The sequence below is a fragment of the Dendrobium catenatum genome, unplaced genomic scaffold (assembly GCF_001605985.2).
Source record: "Dendrobium catenatum unplaced genomic scaffold, ASM160598v2 fragScaff_scaffold_840, whole genome shotgun sequence".
NCBI lineage: Eukaryota > Viridiplantae > Streptophyta > Magnoliopsida > Asparagales > Orchidaceae > Dendrobium > Dendrobium catenatum.
Genome location: NW_021319302.1, coordinates 350,757 through 370,594, shown reverse-complemented (window position 1 = coordinate 370,594; position 19,838 = coordinate 350,757). Strand labels below are relative to the sequence as shown.

At 37.4% G+C, this 19,838-nt stretch overlaps 2 protein-coding genes across 2 annotated transcripts; both read left to right on the top strand.

Annotated features, from left to right (window-relative positions):
• Positions 1 to 11,424: 11,424 nt before the first annotated feature.
• Positions 11,425 to 12,309, top strand: LOC110092943. The gene has a single exon (XM_020817657.1). The coding sequence runs from the start codon at positions 11,425 to 11,427 to the stop codon at positions 12,307 to 12,309; it is 885 nt and encodes a 294-aa protein (XP_020673316.1).
• A 1,970-nt stretch (positions 12,310 to 14,279) lies between these two features.
• LOC110092944 (uncharacterized mitochondrial protein AtMg00810-like) lies at positions 14,280 to 15,184 on the top strand. Its single transcript, XM_020817658.1, has 2 exons — positions 14,280 to 14,415; positions 14,472 to 15,184. Exons 1-2 carry the CDS (start codon positions 14,280 to 14,282, stop codon positions 15,182 to 15,184), a joined length of 849 nt encoding a protein of 282 aa, XP_020673317.1.
• Positions 15,185 to 19,838: the final 4,654 nt, after the last annotated feature.

The window sequence follows — 19,838 nt, the reverse complement described above, 5'->3', positions numbered from 1 at the left end:
TGCAGACTGTATCGTCCAGGTCGATATGAATATCATCTTATACAATCAGTGCAAAATAAGCTCAATCAGCTAAGATGTTTGGGACAATCAGAAGAAATTTGTTCATATCATACAGGCCAATAAGATATCATCCTGGCCGATTAATACAAATCTTGGAATATCATCTTAAATATCACCCTGAATAAGAGCTGTCCAATGTCCAATCATCCACGGTATCATCCCGGCCAATCCTGTGATCATCCAGGATGATGTGATCATGCAATCAAGTCTTAATTGCTTTCCTTAATTACCAAATTAATTTAGGCATAATTATACTTCATCGTCCAGGCTGATTTCCTAGATGATATCTAAAAATAAAGAATACCTAAATAGATATGGTGGCTGATTCTTTCTGATTTGAGCCTATCATCTCAACCGATAGAAATATCATCCAGGATGATGTGCTTAATGACGATAGTCTTAACCAGATTGCCCTAATTAGGGTTTCTATTTTTAGCTGATCGTTTATGACAATTTTATGATAGGCCCGGACAATGTGATTAAAAAAGAGAACTCTAAATAGAAATAAGTGAGAAAGGTTATAAGCAAGCAAACACCCTAACAAACCAAAACTATATTAATGAAAAAATATAAATAGAATATGTTCTGCCAAAATTGGAGCCTTATAAGGTGTATTGTAATCCTGAAATGTTATTAAACACAAAGAAAAATATACTGCAAATACTGGTATATAATAGAAAGTGAGCCACAATATTTATTATTATCAAAAGCATAAACTCATAGGCTCAAGTTGCAACCGAGAGGATTAGTGGGTGGTTGAGTCCCAATCATTCATTAATCACTTTGATAAGCGCCCTTAGTATTCTATTTTACAATCTTTTACATATGTAGGATGCACGAGTACTTAGTTTAGATCCTCCTAGTTCTAAGGACATGGAGTTTTTACTCTTTTATGCATTTTTTCATGTTTACCTAAGGTTTATTCTTTAACATATGATTTAAACCCATTCAACATAGAGACACCCTAAGGATAATAATTAAGGACCCGTCTAGCGAATTTAGAAAATTTCTAGGAGCTAGGATAGATCTTCAATTGACATGAAACATTTCATATTTAAACTTAGTGACATCCTAAACCTCTCAAAATTTTCTAGAAATTTTTAGGACCCTTTAGACCCCTTAATTAACAAACCCTAATTTACCCATTAATTAGGCCCCGAGATCAGAAAATTATAATAAATCCATTTTAAATCATAAAATTCCTCATAATATCTCAAACTCTTTAGAATTCAGTCCCTAACCATAAATAATTAGGCCATCTTATTTTGACATTAATCTAAGCCTTAATTTAACTTTAATTAAAAATTACCTTTTTTCCCTTATTAAATAATTAAAAATTAATAAAAATTATAAATTTTCCATAAACACTTTGGAACACATATTTAGGTCATTTTTGATCTTTGGGGGTGATTCCAATCAGTTTGAAGCTGATTTGGATCAAAACCCCTAAAATACCCCTAATTTATCAATTTTAATAATTCATTAATTGTCTAAACTTTTAAAATTCATATCTTGACCTAGAAAACTCAAAATACAAAAAAACTCAAATCCTAACTACTCCTTGTAAGCCCTAATATTTAACTAATAGAACCCTGAAACCTAGCTCATTTCCTATAGTGACCTTTTGAGCCCTTTTAGCCTAGTGTATAGAAGTACCCCAGACTTTTCAAAATTGGCTAAGACAACTTAAACTTTAGAGATTACCACCCTAAGTATTAAAATTGATCAAAAAAATAAAATGAATTGAAACTTATCCTGATTAATTAATAATTAAAGTTTCCCCTTTTAGCCTTTAACAAATTTGAACTTTAGGCAACTTGAACTAATTATCCTATATAGGACCTATCAATAGCCACACAAGCCTACTATACACTCATAGGATTTTTTAGGGCACCACTTCTAACTCTAGGATTAGGGCTGGTGTTTTCTTTCCCTGCTTCTACGATGTGATATTTTTGGATGTGGCATGAATGTTGATTTGTTTGATTGCTCTGACTTGTGGTGATGCTTTTTTATTTCTTTATTATGTTTTTTATACATTAATTATGATGAGATTTATACATTAGACTGCCCATGGGCTAAGGCCGCTTTGATACTAATCCAATCTTATACAGATGGTCATGCTCATGCAACTTTAAAATAAAGGGGACAATCATAATTAAAGCTTTAAATACTAATATTATTTTATGCAGATGCTCTAGGGACATGCTTAGCCCCATTTAAAATTAAAAGAGCATGACCAAGCATGTTTACTTTTCTACACTTATTAATTGCCTGTGTTGTGATATATGAACTTCTTGTGATTTTTATTAGGATAATAATATATGTGTTTTGAGTGTAGATTTTTTATTTTTCAAATATAATGTTATTCATTATTATTAAGTTGTGAAAGCCTCTAAAAGTTTGGCATTTCAAACATAAAGTACCCAAAGAGAATAAGAAAGTCCCCCTCCTCTCGGGGAATTTCATAGTCATTTGGGTACCCTTTTGGATGATGAACCATACGGAGCCCAAAGGAGACGATCCGAAGGGAGATGATCTGGAGAAGGATGCTCCACCTGAAGACAAAATACCTAGCTTTTAAGACTTATGTCATCTAGTAGGATTAAAATACATGATGTTATCGGTGGAGCCTGACTATTATTACTTTTCTATAGAAACTGTGTTGTACTTATACGACAATTATTGTGGACTTTGAATTTTACTATGTTTTGTGGTTTTTTATTGCTATGTTTACTATTGATTACACATTAAAAATTGCTTGCTTTCCTAGGTTTCTTTCTTACATGTATGTGGCCTGATTTTTTCTAGGCTCTTTAGCATAAAACTATTTTTCTACTCATTATTAAATTCTAAAATTTTAAGAATTAAATAAATTAAAAATATAACGATTTAGGGAATAGCAGGAGCCATCCGAGGTCGCATGCATAATGTTGCATTCTTCTCTCTCCTTCTAATAAGATACCTCCCTACTTGCAGGTAGAGTCCAGATAATCTGACATATGAGGAGGAAGTGCCAGAAATGATAAGGCCCAATCTTTTCTAAAAATTATTTTTTATACGGCCTTTTTTTTTTTAAATCTTAAACATATTTGATTTAACCTTTTCAACTAGCATGCATTTCATTATAAACTTACTAAATTAAAAATTTAATTGCATTAGCTTTAGGAGCATCTACATAAGTCCAGGGCTAATTAGAAAACTCTCTAGATGTCAGCCCTACTTTTAAAATACACAAACTACCTACCTATCATTCATAAAGACTGGATAACATGGATTTAAACCACTTAGATGGTTAGTTGACATCCCTTTTCAGGCAGGGTATAAACCTAGGTGCATTAGTTAGGACACATGTGTTAGTGTTGGGTAGAACACTAAATCCACCTTAAATTTAGGATTCAAGGCTACTACACTGGGCGTCTTGTAGTATGCCTAAATAGTGGGTAAGTCCATTTTTTTTTAAATGAGCAATAAATGCATTAATAGCTACGAAAACAAAAAAGAAGCAACTACAATGTTGATTCCTCCTTCAATAACTTCACAAATCAAGGAGGAATCTTATTCAAGCAAAGCTCTTCCCAAATGAAATTGGTAGTTGTGGCATTCTTAGCACACCAATCGTCTAGCTTGTTGCTACCTCTATCAACACAAGAAAAAAATAACAAAATTAAACTCTCTAAAGAATTCAAAGTCTTTTTCTCCCTTGAAGTCATTAATCCTTGCCTTTTGAAGCCTTCTTATTACATTTGCATTGTCTCCTTTAATGATTGCTCCCTTGTATTTGAACATCCAATCTTTGATAATTTCTTTCAATGTCTTTATAGCTAGAAGCTCCAAATAGTAAACATCCCAATGAATGTATTTTTTCCAAAAAGCCAATAAGAATCTCCCCTTGCTATCACGTATAACACCTCCAATACCAGCTCTATAAGAAGTGTAAAGAGAAGCATCTACATTGATTTTTAACCAATCAGGTGGAGGGGAAGGGGCTGGTTAGCATCCCATAGATCCGAATTAGCGTTAATAATCAATTTGGATATAGAAGAAAAGCATACCGCATTTGTAGCCACCGATATAGCACCTTCAACCACTTTATCATGTGTAAACTTGTTTATAGCCTTCCATGAAAAATACAGGACATTGTAGAATAAATTGAGAATCATACCATTGTGAGATGCTGTTTGATCCATCCAACTACAATAATCTTGAAAGTTTTCAAAGAAAGGAATTTCAAATCCCCATTTGTTGATTTTTGATAAAGCCTCCTTTATCTTGGTACATTTGAATAGAATATGTTCCATATCTTCTATGCCGTCCATACACCTTAGACATACTTCAATTTCTTGGTATCTTCTATGAACCAGAAAATGGTAAGTTGGAATAGCTTCCTTGAATAGTCTCTAGTAGAAAATTTTCACCCTTGGGCTTAGTTTAGCTTTTTTCATCCATTTTGTATATTTACACTCAGGCTAAAATTGATACCTGGCTTCAGCAATCATTCTTGAACTTGATCTCCCCGATCTCTTGTGTATCAACTCCTGTTTATCCTCCCATTGATCACACATTATTTTTGTGTGTAAAATGAGCTCCACCATTTCACTACCAAATAGTTTCCGCAATTCAACCACTTTCCATTCCTTGTCTTCAATGAACCTATCCAGCATTATCGTTTCTTCTCCTTAAGGAACAACAAATGTAGGCCATTCATTTAAGCTCCTATCTAGCAGCCACTTATCTTCAAATACATTAATTGAAGATCCATTAGCCACACTCCATTTTAAGAAAGGCTGTAGAACTTTACCTCCATCAGTATTGATTTTCCATGAGGAAGATACATTCCTCTTTAAACTATCTTCTACAATCTTGTACCCATATTTAGGAGCCAACAATTTGAATAAAAAAGAATTTTTATTATTAAAAAATCTCCATGTAAGCCTTGCTCTCAGTTCAGCCACTTTGGAGGTAGGTGAGCATAATCCCCTTCCTCATTTATCTACAGGTTTACATAACTCCTCCCAGTTAACATAGTGAATGCCAATGTTACCATTGGGCTTATTCCAAATAAAACTCCTTCCTATTTTGTTGATATCTTCAAGAATACTGATAGGAACCAAGGAGTGAGTGCTATAGAAATTTGGGATAGCCAATGTGACCAATTTCACTAAAGCTATTTTCCCAGCCAAGGAGATGAGCTTACTTCCCCAAGTGTTGATTTTCTTTAATGATTTCTCAATGATGAATTGAAAATCATTAGCCTTAAATCTTCTTAGTTCCATCTTGATTCCAAGGTATAAAAATTATTTTACTTCCTTGATACATAAAGTTCTTGTAATAGTCCTCCTCCTTCTATCAACCACCTTTCCAAAGAGAACTCCAGATTTCCCAATATTTATACTTTGATCAGTCCATTTGCTGAAATTGGATAGGATTCCTTTTACCTCCAAAGCCACCTTCTTACTAGCTTCAAAATATAACAAAACGTCATCTGCATACAACAGATGTGAAATCTGTGGTCCAGAGGTAAAAATGTTAACAACAATAGAAGTCATGGCCAGTGCATTTGATAGAAGCTGAGAGCACAATATAAAAAGAAAAGGGGATAATGGGCAGCCTTGTCGAAAGCCACTCTTGGCTGAAATCCATTCCTGGCTGAAATCCATTCCGATTGGCTTCCATTGATAATAACTGAAAACCTTGGCTTTAACACACATTCCAATATTAATTTGGAGAACAATGGAGAGAAATAAAAGTATTTCAAGACTCATTCAAGAGTATCCCAACTCATTGAGTCATATGCCTGTTTCATATCAATTTTATAAGCTACTAAGCCTTTAGAAGATTTTGAGTACCTGAACTTGTGAAACACCTCTTGAGCAACCAAAACATGATCTGAAATAGATCTCCCTTGGATGGAGGCCACTTGCTCCTCTGAAATGACTTTGGGAATAACCAAGATAAGCCTATTTAAAATGACTTTAGCAGCCACTTTGTAAACAGAGTTACATGGACTGACTGGCCTAAAGTTGGAAGGAATCAAAAGATTTGAAACTTTGGGGATTAGCATAATCAAGGTATCCTTCCATGACTTATCCATCACTCCATATTGTAGAAAATAACTGATTGCATTCACAAAATTAGTTTTAATAATGTCCCAATAAGCTTTTAAAAAAAAGTAAGTGATTCCATCACTGCCAGGTACAATGTTGCCTCCCAACTGTTTGATAACAAACTCTACAGCTACCACCAAGAAATCCCTTGCCAACCGAGATTTGTCATCCCAATTCAAAGTATAGATCGGCTTAGGACAACCCTCCAATGTGCAATTCCTTTGCCTCTACTTTTGCTTAAAGAACCGAATAAGTGTTTCTTCAATTTGATTTTGCTCTTCCAGTACATTCCCATCCTCATCCTTGATCTTCACAATGTTGTTCAACTTTCTTTTTGCACTTGCATAGGAATGAAAAAATTTAGAATTGTAATCTCCATCAACCATCCATTTGACTTTAGCTATTTGTTTCTACCATGTGTTCAATCTAGCCAATGTAGAATTTAGCTCCAGCACTTTGACTTTTAATTTCCAGCAATCTTCTTCAGAGAGCCAACCAATATCAAATTCTTTGTTTTGAAGCTCCATTATATCTTCCATCAATTTTTCTTTAGACAAGTTCAGATTTACCTTCTTAGCTTTACTCCAAAAAAAAAAAAAAAAAAAGAGATCTAAGAGATCTTTTGAATTTTGAGTTTTGTATGTGAGCTTGACTACCCTGATAATTAATAGCCCAAGCCTTCTTGAACACCTTGAGTGCAGCTGGATAAGAAACCAACACATCCTCAAACTTAATTTCCTTCACACTTGGTGATTTCAAATTGAGAATATTGAGGATGATGGGACAATGATCGGAGCTATTCTAGCTAAGTGCTTAACAACCAATTGAGAGGATAAATTTAATGCAAATGAGTTTAAGAAGCACCTGTCCATCCTTTCCAAGATCCGAGCTCCTCCAACTTTGTTGTTGCACCAAGTGAATCGTGGTCCAATGAATCTTACCTCATGGTAATCATTGTTAGTAAAGAATGTCTCCATTTCCTTAGAACCTTGAGTGTTTTGAAACCTTTTCCCTCCTTTCTTGTCTTCTCTTGAAGTGAGACAATTGAATTCTCCAGCAATCACCATGGTAAATCCAATAGAATAATGGATTCCCAATATCTCCCAAAGTTCCCTCCTTTTACTTCCTTCCTTATTGGCATAAACTGTAGCCACCCTCCACTTACTATTGTTGTTAATCAAGAGATCCCCAATGATGCATTGATTAGAAGAGTCAACCAATGTGAAATCAGCCACATTTGCATTCCATAATGCAATAATACCACCTGATAATCCACTAGAGGACACCATAACATAGTTCCATCCATCTCCAATAAGAGTATTGACTTCTTTTCTTTCAAAAGAAGACAATTTAGTCTCCAACAAACCCACAAAAATCACATTATGCAATCTCACAAATTCTTTAAGGAATAGTGAAGCACTCCTCTTTTTTGCTCCTCTACAATTCCAAAAAGCTAATGAATACATTAATGAGTTATGGGGGAATGAATCCCCAAAGTACCTTTTTCTTCCATTTCCATTCTTCTACTCCTCAAATTTGAACTGATAGGACCCAAGTCCTTTAATTGCTTAGATTTTTTCTTCTTCACTGTATTTGATTCGCCTTCTATACGATGCACCATAAGAGTTATGATACTACTAGACTCAGTAGTTATCATATCTAGAGGTTCTTCCATAACTTGATTTTTAGCAAAAAATTCAGGAACTATTTCCCCCTCTTCAACATGGCTGCTCAATATACTAAATTTATTACTAGTAGATGGTATCAGAATGCTCTCACCACCTGGAATATTAGTCCTAGAATCACAATTATACTTTGGTTGCTCCTCACCTATCACTTATTGGTTAGTAATTTTGAACACTGGAGCATCATCAACCTCTCTTTCAAACTTTTTAACTTGATCAGCTTCTCTGTTTCCCTTAGAAGCATTTCAAGAAGTCCTTGTAGACTCTTTCCTTTTCCACAAATTCTTGTTTACTATTTGAAGAGGATGGTTCTGAATTTGATTTTGATTACTAAATGTCTTCCTACTCCGGTTCACTATAAGCCAGGGCCCATATCCAGTTCCCTCTATAGTCCCACTTTTTTCAATTACAGCCTGAAAATGTTATTCTGCATTATTTGTTCCAGAAACAGATATCTTCTCCGAATTGATTTTATCTCCTACACCTTCTTTGCATCCTTCTTTATTGTGACCGATTAGAACACAATTGAAACAAAAATTTGGAACTCGTTCATACTCTATTTTTTTGGTAAAATCTCCCAGCTTTCCCTTCTACCCAAACACCTAGGGGTAGCTTGCTATCCAGTTGGATCCAGAAACAAACTCTTTTGAATTCTCTTCTTCCCCATTGGAACATGTTTCCATCAATCAAATATGGTTTTCCAACCATTGAGGCAATTCTACAAAGATTGATATTATCCCAACATTGAAGAGGTAGATTTGGTAACCTGATCCAAATGGGAGCTGTCAAGCATTTTAGAGAGTTTGGAGAAAAAAGTTTGAGACCATTTATCCATCCCAATAATCTTCCCATTGACAAACCATGGTCCATTTGTCATAACAGCTTCCATATGCTCTGGTTCATAGAAAGAGCATAGCACCCATCCCATGCCTAGCATAGTTAGGTGAAACTTTTCATACTGCATACACCGTCTCTTGAGTTTTGAGCTGATAACCCGTAATGGAGGATCTCCTCCAAACACCTTGATGATAATTGAGTTGCTAAGCTTATCTGCATTATCTTTTTCATTTTGCTCATGCAATTTCACAGTCACTCCGTCGTCAGCAATGAAATTACCCAATTGAAGTTCTGAAACTTTGATATTCTCTTTTTTCCTCCACGCATTCTTCAGTTCTCCGGCATAATCTCTAGTCAGGCTTGGAACATCCTCTCTACAAACTCCCTTATTAGCTGATTCAACCTCTCTAACTTTCATCAGATCAGAGAATAAGATTTTATCTAGTTCCACATTCTTATGTTGTTTTGCTGAATTGTTCTTTCCTTCCAGGATATTTGTATTTGCAGGGCTAGAAATACCCAATGAGCTTGGAAAAAGCGTCTTCTTCTCCTTTCCATCTACATTTCCATCCGGTGAGGAACTTCCAATCATAAATGAATTTGAAGACGGCAATGCATCTGAACCTTCAGAAGGTATCAATGCAACACTGCCTTTAAAAACTTTTTTGACATCTTCTTCAATAATTATGCTTTTCCTTTTCCAATCACTTCCGGTTCCCCACTTGATACAAATCCACCTTCTTTAATAACAATTCCTTTATTTCCTCTAGATTTATTTCTAAGATTAAAACCATCTTTTTCATCATCGAACACCGGCAGTGAGAGCATCGGATGGGATGAAACATTCATAACCTTCGGAACAAAACGACAATCCTCCAGGGTCCCACCGGCAGGAAGATGATAGCGAACGTCCGCCGCCATCTATCTCCATAACTCCCGTGAAGAGATTAATTTGAATTCCCATGAAAAATTCAAAATGTTTTCTCAGAGTTTCTCTCACTAGTTTCTCTCATTCAAGAGTGGTTTTATTGAGATGACATGTTGAACTATTTATCTGCATGACATGGATAACGCCACTTCTATCCTCCCTTTATATATGTTCTGAGTGTGTGATTCTCTTTCTCTCGTTACTGCCTTAGTCCCTCCAAATGCTAAGATGAGCCGTGTATGTTGACTAAGCCACTTGAGCATTTTCTTTCTCCTTTGAGTAGGAATTTCCTAGTCTCCCTTTTGTGTGCTAATCCCTTATCTGGGAAGAATAATATTGGATCCTTAATCAAGAATTTTCTCGGGCCCTAGGCTCGAGATGTAAGTAATAACGGGGGCTTCCGCCCGTGGGAAACGGAACCCCACCATCAAATAAACCCCACTCGAGCTGATGTATCGAGTGGGGGAAACCCGTTGTTACAATCAGGTCATATATATTACTACCCATCAGGGTGCGCTGGTGAGAGCCACTATCCTCAATCATTAGTCGTATGTACAATCTAATCTGATCTTCCATTATCCTGTTTGCGAGAAGCATAGAGGCCTGCGATTGTTTTTATCCCTCAGGATGGTGCGGTCGTATAACCTCTGCATTCCGCAGCCGGCCGTGTTCCTTTTGGAGGTCCACAATGACATGCAAATATGTTCATGACATGTTCATACTAAAATATGATGAAATGCAACAATATATGCATAATAATGTGTGATGGATATAATGTGAATGAGATGGATAAAATAAAAATGCATATGCATAATAAAAGAAATGGTTATGAAAATACGATCCACATTTTGACAAATCTAATGAAATGACTGAGAGAAAGCAGGTTAATAAGCTTTATTTAATGATTGAAAGATAGTACATAGAGAGCTCCTTAGGAAAATGCTTGACTTATGTGTGAGTATTTTTTAAACTCAATTGATTGAAATATAGTACAAAATATGTTTTAGGGTTCAGAAGAGAAGTCCAATAAACTCAATCTAATCATTATTTTTAAACTCCTCAAACATTGCTAGTGGCCTCAAGTAAGAATCAACCACCTTGCATCACTTGGCTACCTTTTGGTTTACTTATTTTGGTGCTTTTCTTGTGTGCGTTTTGTAATAGCTTGAATCATTAGCTCATAGGTTTTCCTTTAAATGGTGCATTTTTAGTGAGCTGATGATTCCGTAAGGACTTGTAACCCCCTTTTTTTAATTAACTCCTAGGCCACTTTGTATTTTTTGCAAAAAAAAAAAAAATCATACAATACGAAAATGTTTGTATAGTACAAATAGATAAAAAAATTGAAATTATCTATTTTGGAAATGACAAAAAATTATGAGTTTAATTTAAAATAGTTGATCGTATGTATAAGATGATATAAATCATATAGTACGATTTGTCATTTCAAAATGATTTTTTATTTTCTATTAATTGATATGACTTGATTCTCTTTTTTTTAAAATCTGTCATATTAATTATTAGAGCAGCAGCATAGTAATTAATCATAGATATTAGAACATGAGTTTGTATTAGCTTAATCAGCTTAATTCTCCATCCTATATGCTCTCCACACGTGTACCTATCTTTCACTTTAACAGTCTATAAATACACACCTATGTACCTACTGTAAAATTGAATAATATAAATATTAATTCCAATCATCATTGTCTTCTTCCCTGTCTCCGTTCTCTGTTCTTGCTCGACGGTTCTTAGCCTTGAGCTTCTACATGGTATAAGGCCTTTCTTTCCTTCCCTATCTCTAGCAATGGAGACATCACTCTCCGCTTCCTCCTCTACAGCTGAACAACCATCTAGCACTCCGGTTGAAATCTCTCCGATTTCCCCTTCCCTCAAGTTTGTGGTCTCCAATCTCAAGACCCTCATCTCAAATCAAATCTCATCGGATAACTATCCGATTTGGAGCCATCAGATCATCAAACTTCTTCGAGCCAATGACTTCGATCAATTTCTTTCCCCGCTTATTCATTCAGTGGACTCATCTGATCCTTCCGCCGCCTTGACGCACAAGAACTGGCGCATCACTGATCAGAACCTTCAGGCGGCCCTATGTTCGACGATATCCCCACCGGTGCTTCCCTATATACTTCACCTCGACACCACATACGAGATCTGGCAGGTTCTTGAAAGCCAGTTTCAGGCAACCAGCCGCTCCAAGGTAATTCAGCTCAAAAATGAGCTCCACCATGTTTCTATGAAGAATCTTTCAATGATTCAATATCTGACCGAGATCAAGAAGCTTGTCGACCAAATCGCCTATGTCGGTTCCACCGTGGACTCAGAAGATATAATTATTTATATCTTGAATGGACTACCTCCGTCATATCAATCATTCAAAACATATATACGTAACCCACCCACTCAGATCCGGTTAGAGAATCTATATGCAATGCTTATCAGCGAAGAAATTCACATCACCGCCGATGCCACTCACAGTTCCGCCGACATCGTTCAACAGGCCGCCGTGTACACAAACATGGGACGCGGTCGACGCACCAGGGGTCGAGCTACACAGCCTCAATACTCCAACAGCCGATCAGGCAACCAACAACAACCAGCTCACATTTGCCAGATCTGTGCCAAGAAAGGGAATACGACTGACGTCTATTGGCATCGCATGAATGCCTACTAACAAACAGACCAACGCTCTCGTGGCAAACTCGGATGCACAATCCTATGACTGGTACCTCGACTCTAGGGCTTCCTCGCACATGACCAATGCTGCAGACAATCTAAATCAAGTAACTCCTTATCCTGGATCCGACAGCGTCTTCATCGGGGAAAGAAGGATTATCCTTATTGCTCACTCGGGCACGGGCATTCTTCCTACCCCAACTTGTAAGCTACACTTATCTAATTTACTCCATGTTCCTGACATCTCGTACAACATTCTCTCTATTTCCCATCTTATTAAAGACAATAATATTTCTGTCACATTTGATCCCATGGGTTTTGTGTTTAAGGATCTGAAGACAAATCAGCCGCTTCTTTGCGGTCCATGTAGCGTCAGGCTCTACCACGTCTCTCCTCCGGACATGGCAAAGAATCCTGCATCCGCACTTCAGGCGTCCAAGAACCAGCATTCCCACTAGCACGACCGACTTGGCCATCCTAATCAACGGACTCTATAACACATCGCTCATAGCAATCCTACATTACAAATTACGCATTCGATTACTCCATGTATTACTTGTATTCAATGCAAGTGCCACAAATTACCGTTTGAATTATCTAAATCTAGAATGAAATTCCCTCTTGAATTGTTGCACTCTGTTGTCTGGGGACCGGCTCCGGTCACCTCTCCTCAGGGGCTTCTTTTTTTTCTCATTTTTGTAAACGACTACTCACGTTATACATGGATTTTTCCGCTTTCACATAAATCTGAGGTTCCTACTATTTTTATGCACTTTACTACGTTCATTGAAAATTAAACAAATAAAAGATTAAAGCTCTCCGGACAGATGGCTGTATTGAGTTATTCAATAACCAGATGCAAGCATTCCTTCATTCCAAAGGGATTCGGCATCAATTTTCCTGTCCTTACACCCCTGAACAAAACGGAGTGGCTGAACATAAAAACCGCCACATCTTGGAGACAACTCGTTCCCTCATTCACAAAGCTTCCATTCCACCGTCCTTCTGGCCTGAAGCTAGCTCCATGGAGGTTTATCTGATCAATCGGATGCCATCTCCAATTACTCACAACAAGTCCCCCCTGCAGCTAATGTTTAACATTACACCTGATTACAAACACCTACGGACCTTCGGTTGTGAATGTTTCCCCCTGCTACCCAAGCACGCGCGTACAAAACTGCAACCCAAGCCTCATTCCTTCGTCTTCATGGTCTACTCCGATATCCATAAAGGCTATAAATGCCTCAACAAGGATTCCAACAATATATTCATTTCCCGCCATGTTACTTTCCTAGAAAACTCTTTCTCGTTTAACACCACTACCTTTTCTCCACAGCTCAGGCTCGATGACATTCCCGCCTCCATGCTGCTACACGCGTCCAAAGCATCAGAAGTCCGACCAACGACCATCTTGACACCGCCATCCATACCAGCACCAACTAGATGCCCGTCGCCGCAACACAGTTCAACCAGCCGGCTCAATCCTGCTGCCTGTCCCACTTCTGCAAACAATCAACCACCAACCCCACCGGTTCCCAAACATCCTATGACTACAAGAATGCAAACGGGCTCTTTAAAACCTTCCCAACGCTTTAATCTGCTCACCACCAGCTCTTTCCCGTCTAATCCCGATCCCACCAGCTTCACGGAAGCAAATAAGCATCACGAATGGCGGCAGGTCATGGCCGAAGAGTTCATCGCCCTTCAACAACAGGGCACATGGCGACTCATACCATCTCCTCCCAAGGCACCCATTCTAGGCTGTAAGTGGACCTTCATGAAGAAATTCAACTCGGACGGCTCGATCGCCAGATTCAAGGCGCACCTAGTAGCTCAAGGCAACCAGCAAGAGTATGGAATAGACTACGGCGAGACTTTTTAGTCCGGTAGCAAAGCTACCCACCATTCGAGTCCTATTCACCATCGCTCTCTTTCACGGCTGGACGGTGTAGCAATTGGATGTCTCCAATGCATTTCTCCACGGCCAACTCACAAACACCGTCTACATGGCACAACCACGAGGATTCGTTGATGACAACCATCCGGACCACGTCTGCTGGCTACAGAAATCCATCTACGGTCTACATCAGGCGCCGCGCTAGTGGTATACTACCTTCACTCAGTATCTGCTCAAGCTCAGCTTTGAGTATAGCAAAGCAGATCCCCCTCTCCTCATGCTTGATCACAATCAAACCCACATCTTTCTTCTTGTCTATGTCGACGACATCCTCGTCACCGGCAACAACAACGAAGCCATCTCCAACATGCTGTCGAAACTACATTCTCAATTCAACATGAAGAACCTAGGACCGGCTCATCACTTCCTTGACATCAAGATCCAAAATCTAACAGATAAGTATTTCTTATCCCAATCATCTTACGCCTTATCGATTTTAAACTCAGTTAATCTCACTGAATGCAATCCTCTCTCTAATACGACTTGCACCAAACTTCTGGCACAGGTACCTGAGGATGCCATTCTCTCCGCACCAAGAACATACAGAAGGATTACCGGATCACTGCAGTATCTCACTCTAACCCGTCCAGACATAGCCTACGCCGTCAATGTGCTATCACAACACATGGACGAACCTTCTTCGCAACATGTCTACCTACTCAAAAGATTGCTATGCTACCTCAAAGGGACACAGACATTCGGTCTACCCATTCTCAAAGCTCTGCTCACTCTATCTACCTATTTCGATGCCGATTGGGCAGGTGATCCAACAACAAGGAAATCCACCACTAGCCATTGCACCTTCCTAGGCGACACGCTCATTTCGTGGGTTGTCAAGAAGCAGACCACGGTAGCCCGATCCTCCATGGAATTTGAGTATCGAGCGCTCGTGGCAGCAACTGCGGACAATATCTAGCTTAAGAGATAGCTCAACGATTTCTTCATCCCACACAGTTAGCCAATAGATCTGTTTTGCGATAACATGTCGGCCATAGCCCTCGCTCACAACCCGGTGTTTCACGCACGAACTAAGCACATCGAGATCGATCACAGGTTCGTTCGTGACCACATTCAGAACCAGGTGATTCGTCTCCTTCCCATCGGCACAACTTACCAGCTCGCTGATCTTCTGACTAAGCCGCTCTCTACTCCAAGCTTACAGGAACTACGCTCCAAACTGACCGTTCGAGACGAACAATCCGCTTGACAGGGGATATTAGAGCAGCAACTTAGTAATTAATCACAGATATTAGAACATGAGTTTGTATTAGCTTAATCAGCTTAATTCTCCATCCTATCTGCTCTCCACACGTGTACCTATCTTTCACTTTATCAGTCTATAAATACACACCTATGTACCTACTATAAAATTGAATAATACAAATATTAATTCCAATCATCAATTTCTTCTTCCCTGTCTTCGTTCTCTGTTCTTGCTCGACGGTTCTTGGCCTTGAGATTCTACAGTAATATTATACAATATGATTACTCAAAAGACCAAATGCTCAAACAAACTTTACAATTTTTCTATTCTTAAAGTATTTGTACTATGGTGTATGTGTGTTTGTTTGTTTAACCCAACATATTCATGTACAAAAAAGAAGACTAAGAAGAAAATTACAATTTGACACACTTGTTTTCCTTGAGATCTCTGTCTTTGATGGCTTTACATTTATAATATTGAGCTCGATTCGATACTCTTCTTAAGCCTGTGTATTACGTGTTGAACATCATATTACTTAAAATATTAGTTTAAAAGCAATAACTTGCACGCATAACAATAATTTACATTAGCATAATCATTAATACTTATGACCGTCAAAATCTTAGTGTATGCACCAGACTCATCGGGGTCAACAATAAATGCCACTCATGTTCTTTGATATACAAGAAATACCTTTAAATAAAGATAATAATCAACAAATTAAAATAGTCAATCTCTATAATACAAGAATGATACTACACAGAGTAAAACAATTTTAGAACTCTTCTATAAGTTTTAGAGAGTGATCACCAATTACGATTTCAAGAAAAACTTTTGGGATGAACACTTCATATTTTATTTGAGATGATAAACTTCTGACTACAAATTATTTTTCTAGTTTTTTATTTCCCTAGATTTTATGCGGAATAACTAATATTTAAGTATTTAGAACATCAAATACATATTGGAGATGAATAGAGAAGAAAACCAACCCAACATATAAAATTTTTGACAAAGTAAATAAAAATAAATAAATGAAACGAACTTCTAATGGCTCCAAACAATAGCCCTTCAAGAAGAGTTCCATGAATTAGTACAAGTTTTTAGTTATGTGATAATAATTTTAAATGAAATTATTTCTAAATAATTTAATAAGTCAATGTAATAAATTAAGCTCAATTTTCTTCACAATTTATTTAAAATTTATAAGTAATTGGTTAATAAAATTAATTATTTAACAATTCAATCATATTCTACATATTTAAGGGATTGGACATTTAAGATCAAATACATTTGCTAAGTTAAGTGAGACATAAATTAGAAAAGATCACTGATATATAGATTTAACATAAAATTCGTCAAATAAGATAATAATAATAGAATTATCTAATTAGTTATAACTAGCATAAAATAAGCCTAATGAACAATTTTAATGAAATAATTAAGAAAATTAATATAAAAAAATTTGCTAAATATATTCCTTAATCATATAATTAAGTATATATTTAATTAACAATATATATAAATAGAAAATAAGCTAAATATATTACCATAAATTATATAATACTACGAATTATTTTTTATAATAACTCAAATATTACTTTTAATACTTATAGACAAAAATAAATTCATTTTAATATTATATCCATCATCCTTAGTCTTTGATAAAACTTATTCAATTAATTTACATGTATGCCTAAAAACTTACACACTAGAATAAAATAATTTTGCATAAATCTTTGGACTTAAGTTTCATGAATTCTCCATTTGAGTTCATCTCCATGTGGTGAAAGCTTCAAGATTGTCCGATGGACATTAACATTGTTACTATAGCTTCTTCTAATTGGATTGCGAATAAAAAAAAAGCTAAAAAAGTCAATACATGACAATATAGAATGTTTAATATTAAAAAATCACCAATGAGTCATAAATGAGTCACCTTGCCTTCAACTTAACCATCTTTCATATAAACATTATAGATGAGATAAATCACATCCTTTTGCTTCAATGAGCATAATCACCTTCACTATTTCAAGGAGAGTTATTTTCTTGGAGAAATTATTATGTGCGGAATTCAGAAACAAAATTGCATTTGGACTGTAAGTATAAACAATGTGTATACACTATATTCTTTTATTTGTATACAGTGTGTACACTCACATGTCTGGACACAACATTGCATCCGGGCCCCGCACAGAGTAATTTCTCATTTTCTTATCAAAAGGAAAAGATACAAACCAACGCCATCAGCATTAGTAAAAAAAATGCTTCTATATTGACATGGACGATTTTTTTTTTAACTCTGTGCTGTAATATAAGTCCAGCGTTAGGCGGTGGTCTTGACGGAAGTCTGACGTCACACAATAGTCCAGCAGAAGTCTGGAGTCAGGCATTAATTCTGACGGAAGTTTGGTGTCAAGCGATGGTATGATGGAACTCTGATTCTATTAGTGGTACAACAAAATTTTTGGCATTAGTCGGTGGTTCGGTGCTGGATTTTCATAACTATGATGTCAGGCAGTGGTCCGGTTGAACTCCGACATCATGTAGTGGTCTGACGAAACTCTTGTGTCGAGTGGTGGTTTGGAAATAGTCCGGCGTTAGGCGGTGGTCTAGATGGAAGTCCAGCATTAGGTGGTGGCCCGGCGAAAGTCTGGCGTTAAGTGGTGGTTCTGATTGAAGTGCAGCATCAGGTAGTGGTCCTAAGGAAAGTCTGGTGTCAAGCATTTATCTAGAAAAACTCCGACTTTTGTTGGTGGTCCGACAAAAGTTCAGACCTCTTTCGGTGGTCTAGGAGTAGATTTACAAAACTCTGGCATCAAGCGGTGGTCCAGCAGAACTTCGGTGTCAGGCGGTGGTCCTGACGAAAGTCCAGCATCAGGCAGTGGTATGGCAAAAGCCCATCATCAGGCGGTGTTCTTAACGAAAGCTCTACGTCAGGCGATGGTCCTGCTGAGCTCCTACGTCAGGTGGTGGTCTGGTATAACTCTAGTGTCTGGTGGTGGTCCGATAGAACTCTAGCGTCTGATGGTGGTCCGAAAGATCTCCGGCGTCAGGTGGTTGTCCGACAGATCTCCGACGTCAGGTGGTGGTCTGGTGGAAGTATGGGTAGTGGTCAAGGAGGAGCGAAGAGGCAAGAGTGATTTTTGATATCTCTCTTTCATGAGAAGTGGAGGTCCTATTTATAGATTTCTTAGAGTGGCATGTCATGTAAATTAGTGGAAGATCAAGGATAAGTTGGGAGTGGTTTGGATGGGCATCTGATGTTGAATCCCTTGATCATGGATCATTTATTAGGCATTTGAATGATATTAGAATTTATGATCCTATGCTCATTAGATTTGTCTCGCCGAGCCGCTCAATTTGATTATAAGCATGTCATATTTGGAAACCATTTGGCAATCAAAATTGTGGTTTGAAACTTCCACTTCAGGTCCTTGATTTGGATCCATTTGGACTCAAATTGACTCAAATTTGGTGTCGTTGGTTTGTATTTTTGAGACGTTTAGTTTGATTATAAGTTTACTGAAATTAGAGTTCGGATGGTCCCAATTTTAATTTTTGAAGTTTACAACTTGATTTTGCCTTGAAATTTGTGCTCGGCCAAGTTATTTTTTTGATGGTGTATTAATTGCCCCTTATTTTTGGACATTAAAGCCTATAAAATCCAAAAATATATGTTGCAACTTTCAATGTTTTTTTGATGTGATTTGAAATTTGAAAATAATTCAATCTTGGGTGTAGAGGGCACATATAGCTTTAAAAGTGCCAAAATTTAGCCTGAAATGTTAAAAAATTGTACCTGGGAACCCAAAAACATTTGATTTGGCTTTTCTGGGCCAAAAATTGGGTCTAAACGCAAATTGACCCACATGGACTACTAGCTGACCCATCGTGTCCCTGACCCGATTATGAAATCTGGCTTGGTCATGCTTGCGACCCGACCTGGCCATGCTCTTTGGCCCTCCCAATTTCATGAATGTTGGCTAATAGTGGAGTAATGGGTTGGGCTGAGCCATGACTTATTATTGGAGTAGTGGGAAGGTGGGAGTTATGGGCCATTAGTGGGGTAGTGGAAAGGTGTCATTAGTGGAGTAGTGGGAAGGTAGAAATTATGGGCCATTTATGGAGTAGTGGGAAGGTAGGAGTTTTGGGCCATTAGTAGAGTAGTGGGTAGGTGCCATTAGTGCAGTAGTGGGGAGGTGGGAGTTATGGGCCATTAGTGGAGTAGTGGGAATGTGCCATTAGTTGAGTAGTGGGAAGGTGGGGTTCAAATTATAATAAAAGTATAACATTTTTACAACTTCTCTAGCTTCCTCCTTTCTATTTTCAATATAAATACCCCCTTAGGGGTATGAAAATATTT